The sequence below is a fragment of the Pleurodeles waltl genome, chromosome 12 (genome assembly GCF_031143425.1).
Source record: "Pleurodeles waltl isolate 20211129_DDA chromosome 12, aPleWal1.hap1.20221129, whole genome shotgun sequence".
Lineage (NCBI taxonomy): Eukaryota > Metazoa > Chordata > Amphibia > Caudata > Salamandridae > Pleurodeles > Pleurodeles waltl.
The window spans coordinates 43,234,465-43,251,324 of record NC_090451.1 but is presented as its reverse complement, the minus strand read 5'-3'; the positions used below and the strand labels follow the sequence as shown (position 1 = coordinate 43,251,324).

At 46.6% G+C, this 16,860-nt stretch overlaps 1 protein-coding gene across 2 annotated transcripts in view; it reads left to right on the top strand.

Annotated features, from left to right (window-relative positions):
* The window catches only part of DDX49 (DEAD-box helicase 49), a 126,499-nt gene extending 115,060 nt beyond the window's left edge, over positions 1-11,439 (top strand). For both annotated transcript variants that reach the window (XM_069216245.1, XM_069216246.1), the window contains 2 exons: positions 9,494-9,565; positions 10,520-11,439. In XM_069216245.1, coding sequence (XP_069072346.1) covers positions 9,494-9,565; positions 10,520-10,699 — 252 coding nt within the window. In that variant the 3' untranslated portion in view covers positions 10,700-11,439. The remainder of the gene's footprint in view (positions 1-9,493; positions 9,566-10,519) is intronic.
* The last annotated feature ends 5,421 nt before the right edge of the window (positions 11,440-16,860 follow it).

The window sequence follows — 16,860 nt, the reverse complement described above, 5'->3', positions numbered from 1 at the left end:
TTACCATCCTTAGCAAGGACACAGCTCTGGTGGCGTCAGGGATCTGATCACAGGTGCCTGATGTCTTGGCACAGTTTACTGAACTCCCACTAGACCAGTAGCCACTGGCTAGCTGTAGAAAGGTATTAGCTGGCCAGAGTGCCAGTACATCCTAGGACCCCCATGTATCACAAAGAGAAAGGTAAGGGGGCCTGTACCACAGGACACTCTTCCCCAGCTACAGATTGTAACTGTAAGTATCCCAGGTTCCAAAGGCACAGGGGAGGGGTTTGGGCAAAGGCTTGGTGGAATCAAGCTTCAGCGTCTCCCACTGTCTCTGTTGGTGTGCTGCAAGCTTCCTTATTTTGAGCAGCTGTTTGCAATTTCCTTGTCTTCCAAGCCGATGCTGCTCTGCTCGACAAGCCTCACAAACAGCTGGTCCTCTGCTTCTGCATTCAGGCTGTTAACTGATCCTTTTGCTCTTTCACAGCTGGCCGATTCCTTCACAGAGAACTCATATTCAGACTCGGTGAGCAAGCTTCCTTGTCTTTACACCGCGGGCCCACAGCTGGCTTCTGTAGATGCTTGTAGAACCAGAGACCAGTCTTGAACAACCACTGAACACTCAAGACAGACTTTTATCACCTCTGATTGATAGTCTGATCCAATCAGAGGGTCTGCTACTTTTGAATCCTGGGTGCCCATCCAGTCACGAGGCTTATCTGTATCATTCTCACTGCTTGTATAAGATGTGTATAGGATGAGTTACTGGGCGTCAGAACAGGCTCTTGGTATCAGCCTGGGCTGCAAAACTCCTTCACCTGTTGTGACATGTTGGGTCTGTAGAAATGGCTGACAAGCCTATACCAAGTTTTAGTTTGGCCCAGATGCCCGGCTAGGGCTAGTGTGAGGATGAATTCTTTGAACTGCTGAGGCACTATCATTCTCCTGAAGACACCAGGTTTTGGGGTTTCTGGCCTCAGTGTACAATAGTCCCGAGCCACGGACAGCTCACTGTTCCGTTGCAGTATATTGCTGTAGCAGGCCTTCAAGAGTGTGACAGGTTCTTTGTCCCTGTCACAGCTTGTCCCTAGAGGGTCCCCCTGGGCCCCAGAGCTCATCCTGGTAAAGTCCAAGCTCCTTGGACTTAGTTCCCTTTGGGGTTGGTAAGACGTCTTCCTCAGAAGAGGAGTCTTGAGCTTTTGTTGTTCAGAAGCTGGTCCCCCAGTCTACTTGCCTTTCCTCTTGGAAGGTTGGGCCGTTGTTCGAGGCTCCAACTCTTCTTTTACACCCTGTGCTCGGCTTTGTGCTCTAGTCTGTATACACACCATCTCAGGGTTTCCCAGGATGGCTGCTATGTTTTCCGTACTACCTCAGCCCATGCTGAGGACTCCAGATTATTCCCTAGCAGACATTCAGCTGGGACTGCAGAAGAGATCACTACCTGTTTCAGGCCAGTAACCCCTCCCCATTCTAAGGACACCATAGCCATGGGATGGACCTTAGTTACATTATCAGCACTGTTAATTGGATATGTTTGTCCAGCCAAGTAATGTCCTGGGGAAATCGTTTTTTTTTTTGTCACCATGGTGGCACCAGCACCTCTGTCCATCAGGATGTCTACTTTAGTCTCCTCATCCAAGGGATGCTGTGTGTATTTGTTCATATTAGGGGGCCAAACAGCAAGAGTGGCAACATCTACCCCACCCTCAGAGACTAAAATAGCTTCAGGGCACACTGGGCACACTGTAGATCCTACCTGGTGACTGGCTATACCAGTGCTAGCTAGTGTAGTACTAGGGAATTCTTTTGGGGACAGGCCAAGTCTCCAGTCTGGTGTCCATTCTGTCTACAATTGAAACACCAGGCCTTTTTGGGATCAAAGTTTTTACCTTTGTACCCATGAGTGGATTGTGAAGAGGCTTCGGGCCCACTCTCCTTAGCAGGTTTTGTGGGTCTTTAGAACACTCTTTACCTTTATCCTTAGGTGGCTCACCAGCCTTCCCTTCGGGAGGCTTTGTAACCCCTTTCTTTAGGTCACCCCCAGTGGAAGTTTTCGTCACCCTAGTCTTGACCCAGTGGTCTGCCTTCTTTCCCAATTCTTGGGGAGAATTTGGACGTATGTCTACCAGATATTGATGCTACTTTTTATTGAAGCAGTTACTTAAGATGTGTTGTTTCATAAACAAGTTATAACGCCCATCATAGTTTTGCACTTCACTTCCAGTAATCCAACCATTCAGTGTTTTGACCATGTAGTTTACAAAATCAAACCAGGACTGGCTCGAGATTTTGTGAGCCCCCTGTCCCTAATTCTACACTCCTCAGTGGTGAGTCCAAATCCCTCAATCAGGGTAGCCTTCTTGTAGTCATAGGATTCAGCATCTGCACCAGTGAGTGTGAGGAGCCTATCCATAATGCTTACCAGTGAACAGTTCGAGAACTCCCCAGTTAGACTTTTTCAAACTTCTGGTTCCACAGGCCCTTTCAAAGGTTGTGAACCACTTGGTGATGTCATCACCATCCTCATATTTGGGGACAATCCTGTAGGAAGGCTCGCCCAGTGTGTGATGGACACCTATGGTGTTTACACCTTATACCAGGTATAGGCAACCCCTATTAGTGAACCATGTCTAGGAACCCAGGCAGTCCAGTGGTAGCTGTGGTGAGCAGCCAAGACGTAATCTATGAGGAATGTAAAGCACTTGCAATACCACAGTAGTCACACAGCAGCTTATCTCACATGACAGGCACCATACAGTGTTGCAAAAATAAAGGTACTTTATTACAGTAACACTGAACCTGATTACTATAAGCAGTCCCCCAACTGGAGATAAGTATGCAGTATATATACACCGTAAGTACTAGGAACTAGCATAGAAAAACAACAAGCATTGGTACGAAATAGCAGAAGATAGCTAGGACCTTATTGGGGGGGGGGGGCAAAATAGTGGAATGGGAAGTTAGGTACCCCACCCAAGAATGTGGAGTAGTGAGTAGGGAGCTGGGAGAACTTGGAACCCCAAGCGGTGAGTACCTAGATGATCCCCCAGGGAGCAGAAGTAAGTTACCTGTACTTCCCATAGACTAACAAGGGGACTTGGAAAAGGACGTTTGCAAGAACAGGACCAGCCCAGTGGAACCCAGCGGTGGATTACGGATGAGGAGGACCTGCAAAAGAAGGGGACAGAGTCCAGTCCATGCAAGAGTGTCCGTTGGGGTAGGAGCCACTGCCCACCCTTCTGTGGGTGAAGATCCATGTCAATGGTGGAAGGTGAAGGTCAGCTGTGGAGTCCAGGAGCTGCAGAGGAATCCCTGAAGTCATGCAGAAGCTGTCCCATGCCTGTCCCTGGGTCATAGATGGGGCAGTGTTGAGGAGGACCACCAACAAGCCTTGGTAAGTGCAAACCTGCACAGAAGAGGATTTGCAGAGCAGAAGAGGACCAGCAAGGTCCAGGGGACTTGTCCCTTGGAGGGAAGTCCAGGCTGACCCTCAGCAGTCAAGAGAGCCAGCAGAAGCAGTCGTAACCCCCACAGGCAACCCACTGGCAGCAGGCACAGGAGGTTACAGTGAGGCCCAGTCAGCACACCTGGAGAGGAGTCCCACGTCAGTGCAGCAGGAGAGAGGAGAGTGTCCTTGCAAGGATGAAATGTTGGAGGCCAAGGCTACTTGGAGCCTGAAGAACCCTTGGAGCAGGAGTCAACAAGCTTTGGTTGCTGCAAGAGCCGCGGTACACAGGGATTCTGTCCTGCAAGGAGAGGCAAGGGCTCACCCTCTCCCAAGTTGGACAGAAGGCCAAAAGGACCAAGACAACACTTAGAACCACCACCTGTGTTTCAGGAACCATGCAGTTCCAGCAGAGAGCAGATCGCAGCAGCCAGACGTCATTCCTTTAGATGCCTGCGGATGCAGGGGAGTGACTACTTCACTCCAAGGAAGATTCCTTCTTGCTTGTTTGGTGCCGACCCCAGAGGATGCACAGGTGGAAATGTTGCAATTGCTTGAAAGAGGCAACTAAAAAATGTTCCAAGGCAAGGTCGTCTAGGGGTTTGCAGGCTTGTTTGGTTCCTGCAAAGTCCAGTGCTGGGTCCGGTGGCCAGAAGCTGAAGAGGTTGATGCAGAAGAGCCCTGGTGGTGTCTTGCACACCGAATCTGGGGACCCACCTGCAAGGGAGTGCATAAATAGCCCTAACAGGGGGTTTGGTCACTCTGTAGGATGACCACCTATCGGGGGGAGGTGTCACTGACACTGACGTCAGATACCTGTCCTGACCAACCAGATGCTCCCAGGGACCTCTGCACAGCTTGTTTCCAAGATGGAAGAATCAAGTGGCCTCCTGGAGGAGCTCTGGGCACCACCCGTGTGATGGTGATGGACAGGGAAATGGTCACTCCTCTTTCTTTTGTGTAGTTTTGTGCCAGAACAGGGGAGAAGGGGTCCCTGGATTGGTGCAAACCGGATTATGCAAGGAGGGCACCAAATGTGCCCTTCGAGCAGTCTGGTGGTGCAAGGAGGCTACCCTTCCCCAGCCCAGTAACACCTATTTCCAAGGGAGAGGGTGTTGCATTCTCTCTCCCACAGGAAATCCTTTGTTCTGCCTTACCCTGCTTGAGCTGGTCAAAACCCTGGAAAACTGGTAGGAGTAATAATGGGGGTCCTCTTAGGAACCCCCAGAGCTCATGGAATCATGCCAGCAATACTGTCATTAGTATTGGGGTATGATTCCGACCATGTTTGATACCAAACATGTCTCAGTTCGGAGTTACCTTTATGTAGCTGGACCACAGGTAGTGTGGCCAGTACACGGGTAAAATGGCTTCCCCACACTTACAAAGTCCAGTGCATTGGGACTGGAGTTCGTAGGGGCACCTCTGCTCATGCAGGGGTCCCCTCACACACAGGAAGCTGCACCTTGCCCTTTGGCCTGAAAGGCCTACCATACTGGTGACTTACAGTAACCTAGTGCAGTGACCAGCAGTAAAAGGGTGCATGTACCTTTTCATGCAGGCTTCAAATGGCAGGCCTGCAGACACAGTTTGCATGGGCTCCCATGCGTGGCAAAATACATGGGAGCCAATGCCCTCGGTACCTAAGTACCAAATACTTGGGACTTATATGGCGGCACCAGTATGCCAATTGTGGAGTGTAAAGGGTACCAAGGCAACCAAATTTTGAGGAGAGAGTGCAATCACTGGGGTCCTGGTTAGCAGGATCCCAGTGAAAGCAGTCTAAGCACACTAATAACAGGCAAAATGTGTGAGTAACCATGCCAAAAAAGAGTGTCTTTCCTACAAATCCCTTTTAGGGATTTTAGGGGCATCAGAGTGCTCTCTGTTCCTAGGTATTACGTTGCTGCCACAATTAATAGGTGCTAGGCCCACTTCTAATCTCTCCCTTTCTAGCCTGGAGCTGTCTCTCCAAAGCTAATCTTTTGGCCATCTTTGCTAAAAAGAGGTCCTCTTCACTGAGGCTGCCGTTAGCGTTCCTACAGAAACCAGACTTTCCTGTAGGAGACTCCAATTCTTTACTGTCCTTTGAGTCTGGGCACTGAGGCCCTGTCCTCCCAAGTTAAGTTAGGAGTGGTGAGGTCAACCTCCTGATCCCCCAACTTCTTCTCCATCTGCAAGGTTATTATCCTTCTCATTAGGGTGTTCCTTTGCATACTCTGTCCAGAGCTCCTGGAGCTGAATCTTGGTAGGGTTGGAACCAGTTTTAATTTTTGTGAGACCACAGAGAGACCTTAACTCTCATTTTGAGATGGAGGTAAGAGGTCAGGTTGAGTTCCTCATCCATGTCCTTTGAGCTGCTCATTATTTTACAAAGGTTGGGGACTTCCTTTAGGAACTAAAACATTTTCTAGTTACTTACCTCTATAGTAACTTTTAAAACTTGAAAATAAATGCTAAAGGGGACTTAACCAATGCCCTAGCAGGACTTTTAAAAATTTAGAAAAAATTGTCCAATTAAAAAATCTATTGAATCTAAACGCAATTTTGGAACTTAGTCATGTGATGACCTGTTGGCTGAGAAGTCCAGCAAATGCAGTTGTAGATTCAACTGCTAATTGACCAATGTAGGAAGTTGGCTCTGTATATACAACACCAAAATTAGGTATAGCGTGCAAAGAGTCCAGGGGTTCCCCAGAGGCTAAAGTAGATAATACTAATGCTTTCTTTTGTGTTAGTGTGTTTGAGCAGTTAGGCTTACCAGAGGGTAGTGCTAAGCATTTGTTGTACACACACAGGCAATAAATGAGGCACACTCTGACTAACTCCAGGGCACTGTTTTTATACAGCAAAAAATATTTTTTGTTACTTTATTTCTAGAACTAAAAGGATCTTTGTTGCAGGTAAGTACAGTTGTAAGTTTGTATCAAGTTTATATATCAAATGTACTTGGTTTAGGTTTAGCAGATAAAACTGTTTACAATTAAGTAACACTTATCAATTTCAGAAGTAGACACTTGGTGCAATTTCTCATAGTAGCTAATGCAGTCCTAGGGGAAGCAAAGTTTTAACACAGTTTACAGGTAAGTACTCGACTTACGATCCCAATCTTCAGGGGTTACGATTTTAGGATGTTCACACGGCAGGGTTGAAGTTGACCTCAAAAGTGCAGCAGCAGCGCCAGGGCAGCCAGGTGCAGAGATCAAAGTCGGTGTTCGGTTTTTAATGGAATCCTATGGAGACTGGGGGCACTCGGAAGAAAACAGGTTGAAGGTAAACCTGCAACTTCAGGGCACAGACCTAGGTGGTTTAGGTGATCATCGGAGGCACAGGTCAGCACCAAACACACAGCCTCAGAGGCACAGGAGCGGCTGGGTGCAGGGTGCAAACAATGTCAGGCGCCCAATGCTTTTCAGTGGGGGAACCCCAGTGGTCACAAGGATGCTGCAGGCTGGGTCCAGAGAATCGGTTGCTGAAAACCAAAGACTGAACAAGCAGAAGATGCGCCCGCTGGACATTGCTGGATCGTCGGTCGCATTACCTAAGGCCAGGGGGCTGTGGGTGCAGGGTTTTTTTGTGCGTCGGGAATCTTCTTCGGATTTAGTCAGGGGGAGGGGTCTTCCGCATTTAGGCTGCATACATCATCGTGTTGGGCAGGCTTGTGAATCCAGGCTGTTCTGGGGTCCTTCTTGGATGTTTCTTGTGGACAGGGTCGCTGTCCTCTGGAGTTCTTTGTCCTCTGGTGGGCAGGCAGTCCTCTGGGGAGGTGTGGAGGTCGCTGGCCCTGCAGGGTGCATCGCCTTTTTGTAGCAGGTGTCTTGAAGCTGCTGATAGGTCGGTAGGGCTGGGGCCAAGTCAGTTGTCATCTGGAGTCTTTACTGCTGGGTCTACTGTCCCTGAGGATGGCTACACCACCCCTTGTGCCCACTCCCTGTGAGGTTGAGGAGGGGGGCACAATCCTATCCCTTTTGGCTACTCTCCTCCAAAGCAAGATGGAGGAATCTGCAAGAAGGGGGGTCACTTCAGCTCTGGACAACCAGATCTACTGCCAAAAGTGGGGCTTGGTCGGGGCAGGGGGAGGGGAATCGCCACTAGCTGGAGTGCCCTGAGGCACTGTAACAGGAGGCTTGAGCCTTTCAGGCTCATCGCCAAGTGTTGCAGTTCTTGAAGGTGGGAGGTGTGAAGCACCTCCACCCAGAGCAGGCTTTGTTCCTGACCCCAGTAAATGCCAAGGCTCTCACCCGATGGGGTCAGAAACTTGTCTGTTAGCAGCAGTCTGGCACAGACCGGTCAGCCTTACACTAAAGGGTTGGGTGAAATACAGGGGCATCTCTAAGATCCACTATAGGTGTATTTTATAATAAATCCAGCACTGGCATCAGGGTGGGTTTATTGTGCTGAGAAGTTTGATACCAAACTTCACAGTCTTCAGTGAAGGCATCATGGAGCTGTGGAGTTCGTAATGACATATTCCCAGCACAATGTCTAAGAATGGACTTAGGCACAGTTGTAGGGGCATAATGCTCATGCAGCTATGCCCTCACCTATGGGATAGTGCACTCTGCCTTAGGGCTGCAAGGCGTGCTAGAGGGGTGACTTACCTATGCCACAAGCAGTGGTTGGTAGGCATAGCACCCAGAGAGTGATGCCATGTTGACTTTACCTTTTTTTCCCCACCAGCAAACACAAGTTGTAATGGGTGTGTGCAGGTGTTTGGTGAGGGGTCCCTTAGGGTGGCATAATACATGCTGCAACCCTTAGGCACCCTCCATGGCCACAGAGCCCTTGGTAGCACTGGTACCTTTTTGGACTTAGCTGTGTGCCAATTGTGGAAACAATAGTACAGTTTTTGGGAAGGAACACTGGTGCTGGGGCCTGGTTAACAGGATCCCAGCACACACACAGTCAAGTTAGCATCAGCATTCAGCAAAAAGGTGGAGGGGTGGTTAACCATGCAAAAAGGGGCACATTACTACATGGCTTGCTTGGTTTTCCTGTTCATCAGTGTAGGAAACGGTACTTTGCACAGTAATTTACCTCAGGCTTTGGCACAGTTCACCTTGTGGTGGTTAAATAGAGCCCGATTGAGGGAAGATATCCGATTTTTGAAAAATAATGGTCCCAAATAATTATTTGGAATATTTAACTGTGTTTTAGATTTAGATTTGTTTGTACTTCACTGAATTTGGCTTGGTTTCCCCACAAAGGTGTAAAAGCGTGGGCAGAGTTCTGTGACTCTGCCTGCACATAATTTTGCACTTTTCTCAAATTCACAAAACAGGTGTAGTACGCGTGGGAAGCCAGGGACAGATTTCCAAATGTACTATTACATCTGTCATGTTGTGACTTTATCAAGGCTGCCTATTTTCCATGTGTCGGGTTGTGCATAGAGTACAAATCTGCACAGTGAGAGGGCCAGGCAAATATATAAAAGCAAATTTTGTTCCTCCACCTACAAAACATTTTTCGCTGTGGAGAAAATCCCTTCCCCTCCACACCCACCTCTGGGTGTGATATATTTGTCCTTGCATACTGAAAGGCGAGGTACTCCAGAACTACCAGCTGGAGTAACGTCTGACCATTTCCAGGGTGGGAAAAGGGTTGCAGTTCAGTTTGTGAATGCCGACAAAGGTACACGTTTGTGGGCGTTCACAAACTTCCAAGAGGACCCACACCTTGTGATGCCCTCTTCCCATCCCTTTATTTGTTTGCACATGTGGCGGAGAACTCTGTAGTAGTAAATGCATTTACACCTCCCAGGAGTCCTTTTGCGAATACCTGAATTAAATTAGGTACTTGACCATAAACCTATGGGTACTGTTACAAATAGCTTGTGCGAACAGGGCCCAGAATGTTTTCTCTTGAAGGAAGTGCTTATGTAGGGGTTTTTAGTCTAGAAATGTTATCTTTCATCTCTTGATGAGGGAGATACTATACTTATGAATACTGGTATTATTCATTGCAGCTTGGTGCCTTTGAGGTGCTAAAAGTAGTGAATAGCAAGAAAGTGTTTTACATTGGTTTTTTTTTTTTTTTTTTTTTACCCCTTTTTTCTTTGCAACCTAGAAATTGGAATCAACAGAATTTGATGAGAAAAAGGAAATCAACAAACGGAAACAGATGATTCTGGAGGGAAAGGTAAGCATTGATTAGAGATTTGCTGCCACGTCTGTATGCCTCCCATGTTTTCTTTGTGCAGTACAGCTCTCTAAACCACCACCTAACCCCCTTGCAATGCTGGAGCTCTGCTGCGACTTGCATATGTGTGTTGAGTCCTTATAGTGTGCTACTGCACTCCAGCACCCCCACTGTGCTACTGTCACTGGTGCATACCACTTGCTTCTCTGTTGTGCAGTGCTGTGCTCCCGGCACCCTCTGCTGTAGCAGTCCCAGGGCTCACACACTATCTTGATGGTTGCAACACCTTGGTCATCTTTCTGAAATAGATTAATTTCCTGGCATTGAAACATCTTTCCATTCCAGCTGTGCCTTGTGATGTGATAGATATTCTTTTTCAAGCCGATGATAAACTTAGGCCCTTGAATAAGAAATGAAGAGAATATAAATTATTAGTAAACAAGAAGAATATTAAAAAGGTAAATCACTCAACTTGCAAAAACTAATTTAATCACACACATTTTAAAATTAACTCTTCAACCCAGTACATCCTCGCAGTGTGCTGAAAGCCTCTACATGTACAAGAGAGCACGCTGTGAGGTAGTTCTCTGCATGGGTGCACTGGTAGAAAAGGGATGTTAAGAACTGCTGGATGATTTTTAAAACTTGGGGATGCCCAAGCGTAAGAAATGCTTGGTCCTGGTGGAACACGAGTCACCTGTAACAGTGCACTTTGGAGCGAAATAGCTTAGTTGATTTAACCATAATATTTGGGTACCAAGTTAAAGCACTATTGGAGCTTAAAGCCAGGTATAGTTTTTCAGTCAGTGATAGGTCATTGAATTACATGTATTTCATAGATGTTGTAATCATTCAAAGGTTCAATAGAAAGCCCGCATTGAAAGTCTCTTGAAGTCAACATTCCTTTGCTGGAAGAAATGGAAGCTTCCAATCGCACCCTCTTTCCTATTTTAGGATCCTGACTTGGAGCAGAAGAGGAAGGCAGAGTTGGAAAAAATCAAGGCCCAAAAGCGGAAGTTCAAGGATCAAATCCAGAGCACACTGCAGATGAAGAAGGACAAGCAGCTGAGGAAGAAACTGCAGAAGAAGCATCAGCGGCAGCAGAAACTGTCCGAGAAGCTGCAACGCAAGTGACCATTGTGATTGTTTCTCATGCTCCCAAAACTCATGGTTGCTCTCCCTAAAGGTGGTTTGCATCTGGGGCCAGGCAATGAGAGGTCAGCCGGCCAGTTTCAGAGTTTAAACTGGTGTTTCTGTACCTAAAGCTCAAGCAGCGCCAAAGATCTGGACAGCAATCCACAATGGGTTTCTCTGCAGAGAACTATCAATTGGAAAGAACATTGATGCTGCTAAGTTCTTTGAGTCATCTGTGCCTGGTGTGATTCTACTTGTATTGTGAAGATGTCGCACATCCCTGTAGGGCCTTTATGCAGTTCCTTGGCCTGCTGGATAGCACAGAGTTGTGATCTTGGGTTGTCCTAGAGGACAGTGGAGGCCTGTCTCAGGATCCCCACAAAGCTCCTTCTTGGATATTCTAAAAAGTATCCGCCAAATGTTGTGATGAAACAACTTCCATTGTAAAGGATTCCCTGGAAATAGTGGAGAAGATGACATTTCATTAAATTATGAATCTGCCTGGGTCTATATGTTTACTTATCTATGGATTTGTCAGTGCCTTTCCTAATTCTTCAACTATTCAAAATGTATATGTGTTTTAATTTACAGTGGAAGTGACCAACCTGTTTTATGTAAAAGCAAAGTAAGGCACCTTTTGTGTCATAATACGGCGATCAAACATACTTGGCGTTTCAGCTCTCATATTTTACTTTTGGATATGAAGAAAGGGTTGAACATTAAAAAAATATATAAATAAATACGGTGTGTCTGCCAGCAATTCTTGAACGAAAGAATATGAACAATAGAATGCACTCACTTGGGGGACAATTTCTGTATTAGACATCATTGTGGGACAACTGATATTAATATTGTTTAATTCCAAATTTTACCACGGTTTGAAAACATGAAAGTCACAAACATGATGTCGCTGTGCGCTAAATATTTTCTCCTGTTAACAATCATGCTAAAATAAAAGCCAGATCTTAACTTTATCAGAATATATAATGGATGACTTTTGAATCTGTTTGTTTTTCAAAGTTTTGGTACCTTCTGCAAAGCATTCGTCTGTTATGCTTGTGGCTCATCATGTTGAGAGAAACCTGAAGGTATATAAAGAGTGCGTGGGTAAGTTAGGTTGAGTTACTACCGCATACCAGGACAGTTTTTAACTTTTGTATTGTATTCATAAACAACATACAATTGTGTATATGATGGAGACTTTTCGTTCCAAATTAATTACCTTAGAATTACCCCCAGGTGTAAGACTGGATCCAGAGAATTTTCTTGAGCAGTGCCCCTGCCATGCTATTAGGTGGCGTTGATCAGTTCCGCTTCAATCGCTGGCGTCATCCACACCAGATAGGACGTAGCGGTTCCTACATAGATGCCACTCTGGCATGCTGATGTCAGTTCTTTTCTTTCCATACCAGCCAGTGCTGATCCGAAGAGAGCTACCCTTTAGTAAATTTTTGGCAGGCTTTTTTTCCACTTTTTGTCACAGATTGGTTTGAGTTTTCAACTCCTGTTACGTCGAGGAAGCCATTGAGGAAGATCAGGTTTAAACCCTGCAGTTCCTGTCATCAAGCAATGTCTGTAACAGATCCGTACCTTGTATGTCTTTGGTGCATGGAGCGCGACCACGAACCGAAGTCGTGCTAGAGTGTCGGGCTACCATATGAAGGCTTTGAGGGAGTGGTCCCTGAAGATGATGGCGGTCCGATGCTCGACTACGCAAGTCAAGATTTCGGTTGAGAGGAAGGTCCTGGGATCTGTCATGGAATTCTCCATCATCGTCGTCCCACTCCAAGTCCTTGCGGTGATCAGATAAGTCAAGACACAAAAAAAAATCTAAGAAGTTGAAGCGTTCTTCAACGTCTCCTCATCCGTCGGCCGACAGGATAATGGAGTGTTGATGTTTTAGGCCTCGCTCTTTGGAGCCTGTGCCGACTCCGTGCCTCCACAAGTTTCCAGGAGCCAGAGTGAACCCTTCCCAAATTAAGGAGTTTTAGGAGGCCATGCACCTCATTTTTGGGCCGTTCGACACTGCTGTTGTGTCTTCTGGCCCCATTGAGTCAGAAGGGGCTACTTCGGGTTCCTTGCCGGCAGCATTGGCCTCGTCACCAAGAGGCAACCATGGATCCAGGCCTGGATCCGGACTGATGTCGGTCGTACCACTCCAACCTTTGCGGATGCTCCTGGCGCCACCCGCACTTATGGGCGGTGCCATCTCCAATCTTATCACCGATTCGGACACTGAGCCGGATCGGTGTCATACGACGCCCACTCTGACGCATGAGCTTTGCCTCCTATGCCAGATCCTGAGCCCCTTTCTTATGGACTAGGTTATAGTGAAGAGTGGGAGGGCTCACTGGACCTTTTAGAATACCAGCTCTAAGAAACTATGGACTGGTGTACAGACTTGGGTGAAGCCAGCGGACTGGATACTTCTCCAGGCACCGGCATGCTTTTTCCCCCTACCGTGGCTACGGAGGAGGGTGCTTCCTATTCTTTGGTGGTGAGAAGAGCAGCTGAGGTCCTGGACCTTGAGTTGCCTTTGGTGGCTGTCTGGACTAACCTCCTGACACAGGTGCTTCAACCTGGAGCTTCCTCCTCAGAACCCCATTTAATGAGGCCCTCACGTAGGTCCTACCGGGTACCTGGTCCAAACCCAGCACAGGAACTCAAGTGAACAGGACAATTGCCTGCTGCCATCGCCCCACCCCTGGGGACCCAAGTTTTCTGGCACAACACCCCACCCCTGAGAGCTTGGTTATCCAAGTCTCCACTTCCCAGGACTCATTCTCTTCCACACCACTGGATAGGGAATCCAAAAGGCTTAATACACTTGGGAAGAAGATATTCTTCCCAAGTGTCCTCCCCCCACGTCTACCGGCCTTGAAGCACATAAGCATATTGTGTTTCCTTTTTTAGAAATATAATGCACGCTTTCCCACAGAAACGTGCATCAAAATGTGGCTCAGGCTTTCATGCTGTGATCTTCTGTTTTAGCTGCACTATGAATGACTGACTGTAGCTGTTCCAACTCGCCTCTGGATTTTCCCAAGTTAATTTCTGTCCTTGCTCTCTACTCTTACATCTTGGACCTATATTTGTCCCTGACCATGTACAATTCTGCACGTTTCCCTCCTAATCCATGCATTAGCAAACATGGGCCTTCTCCCTTTCTCACATTTTCTATTACATTCCCCCCTTTAGTTGAACTTTCAACTACTACCTCACCTTCTCAGTGCATGCGTCCATCACTGTGTATATGTTCTCCTCATCCTCCTGCACTTTGCTGACTGCTCTAGTGAACATCCCTCCCAACTTCTGACTAACTCTCTTACATCATCCTACAACTATCTGGAAGATACAATACATCAAGAGTATCACCACAAGGTTTGGAAGTAACCCTTTAAACAGTCCTGACATCCAGGATAGCATCCAAGCAAACCACCCTGGGAACCATTCGTCGGGGGCACCCCCCTCCAACATTTTCTTCCATAGGTTAAGGAACGTTTGTATGGCCTCTGTTATCGTTCCATTGTCCACATCGTTAGCCGGCACGTATGTACAGCAGGCAGTTTTGATTTTAGCACAAACCCCTCCCTCCATAGCCGTCATCAAGTGTAGCACATACTTATGCTGCATAAGCATCACTCTCCCAGCCCGCAACTCTTCTTTGACTGCATTGAAACCATTTTCAGTAGCGTTGATGGTCTTTATCAGTTCCCATCGGGTTATTTGCAGCCAACGGGCAGTTGCTTTTGCTTGGACAAATAGAAAGATGCTTTCAAAGAACAACTGGGCATCATTGAACAACCTGTGCTCCTGCAGGACGTCTTTCCAGGTTGTAGTGCCAAAATAATCTGCAGCTCTCTTCCTCCGGTAATGGTGTAGCAAGGTCGTGGACAGCTCCTGGGATGGTCGTGTAACTTCGAAACGTCCGCTCCTGGAATCACTAAGGAACTAAGGAGGGGGAGTGCACAGTTACTAAAGAACAGAGACCTCTCCATCCTGAAGGAAGTCCCATATACAGCCATTCTCCACACTGCCAATAATAGGCCATCAGACTGGAGATGCCCCATTGCATGTCAGCATTACAACTTGTGGTGATGCAATTGATGTTCTTCCCCACCGGGACTGTGCCATTCCCCCTGAAACATAAAGAAAAACCAATGGGTGTTCTATCGACTCGAAGAGTTGAAGGTGTTTTTACCTATGTTAGCCTCGATATGTTCTCATCCCATATAGCCTGACATTTTTGTTGCGTGCTGTTATCACTCAGATTCCCTTTCCATAAGGAAAGAGCTCTATATCCAAATGCAGTACCATGGTACCACTGACCATGGGCGTATACTGATCCATTTACCCTAAAATATGGCCTCTCTTGACAATCATGGGGTGTAGGTATGACTAAGTAGTTCTTGCAAAAAGAGCGCAGGCCGTGATACCCCTAGGAGCCCCTGCTCTAATATTCTAGCTTTCCCCCTCTGACCCTTACACCTCATAACCTCTGCTTTGGCCATTGTGTCTAACTTCACTATTAGCTCCTTGCAGTCTGTCAGGACATTCATTATGTCTGCTAACTCTTCCTCATATTGTGTGGTGTTTACTAAGAATGTTTCCTGTTTTACCTGCAAGGGCTGCATATGTGCTCGCATTCTACAAAGGAAAAGATGTAATAGACATTGAATAATATTTGGAGGTACCTCTTTAGATTAATGTAGCCTGTCTGAGTCACTAGCATGTGGAATCAAGGAACACACAAAGCATGATTCATTAGTAGTCTGCATGCCTATCTCTATCATATGCTGGTACCACATATATCTAATAAGAATACTATGAGATGCATTTTTATATTCGTTTAATTTTCTCTGCAAGTGCATGATATATTGACATAATGTCATACATCGGCTAAAATACCATTCCAATGCAACTTCTAACATAACAAGGCATGAACAGAAAAACAGAACAGCAATACATAACTGTCCGCTAGCAGTCAATGAGATTCTCCACTCATGCTTGAAAGGAAACGTCACTCTTCTTTCTCTCGGTTTTCTTCTAAATGTTCCTGTAAAGATGGCGATTTTTGACACAAAGCAGGGACAGGTCAAACGTCTGACAGGTGCATTCATGGCTTCCTGACCTCCATTTTCACTGCAGTGGGTGTGCTCTGGGTAACTGAATAGGGGCCCTCAAACTTGCTGTCTTTCCATCGTCGTACAAAATTGCGGATGTACACTTGTTGGGCCACAGGAATGGGACTGGTCTGCTGGGCTGGGGTGGTGCACTTCTCCTGTCTCAACACCTGTTTAAAGAAGAACTTAGCAGACTTTAACAACTGAGATAAATAACAGCTCATCTCATTCCCCAAAACCTCAGCTGTCTTATGGGCATCTGTCTTTTGTTCTGCTATGGTTAAGGTGGTCGGCATAGGATGCCCTGTCACTATCTGGTGGTGGGTCAAATGGTGGTCACTTCCTGGTTGATTTTCTTAGGGCATACAAAGCACGTGGAAGGCAGTGTAGCCAGTTCTTTTGTAACGTAGCATACAGTTTCCTTATTTTATTTTTTAAGAGGTTAAGGCGTTCCACTATACCATTACTTTGGGGGTGATAAACAGATGACAACTCATGTTGTATTCCCAGGGAGGTGCAGATGTGCTAGAACATTGCATTAACAAAGTGTGTGCCGTTACCTGAGCGGATTGCTTCTGCAATTTCCCACCTGGGTATTACCTCTCAAAAAATTGACAGCTGCTTTGGCATCATTATGTTCTCATGGTCATGCCTCGATCCACCTTGAGAAAGGGCAGACTAGTATGATAAGTTAGCTGTAATTGCTACATCTCAAAATCATGTCAACAAAGTCTAAATGTAGATTTTTAAATGGACCTGTTGGACGAGGTATTTTTGAGGTAATCACTTTTAGGGGCATATTTATACTCTGTAACCGCTGAATGTGCGTCAAACATTTTGACGCACATTCGGCGCAAGCCATGCACCATATTTAAACTTTGACGCCCGAGCCCTTGGACGTCAAAATTCCTCTGTGTGCGTCATTTTTGGGATGCAGGAAACTGCTTTGCGTTAATGACATGCAAGGTAGGCGTTCCCGCCCCAAAAATGACTTTAAGGCCTGTGCGCCTTATTTATACTCATGCGTCATTTTGACGC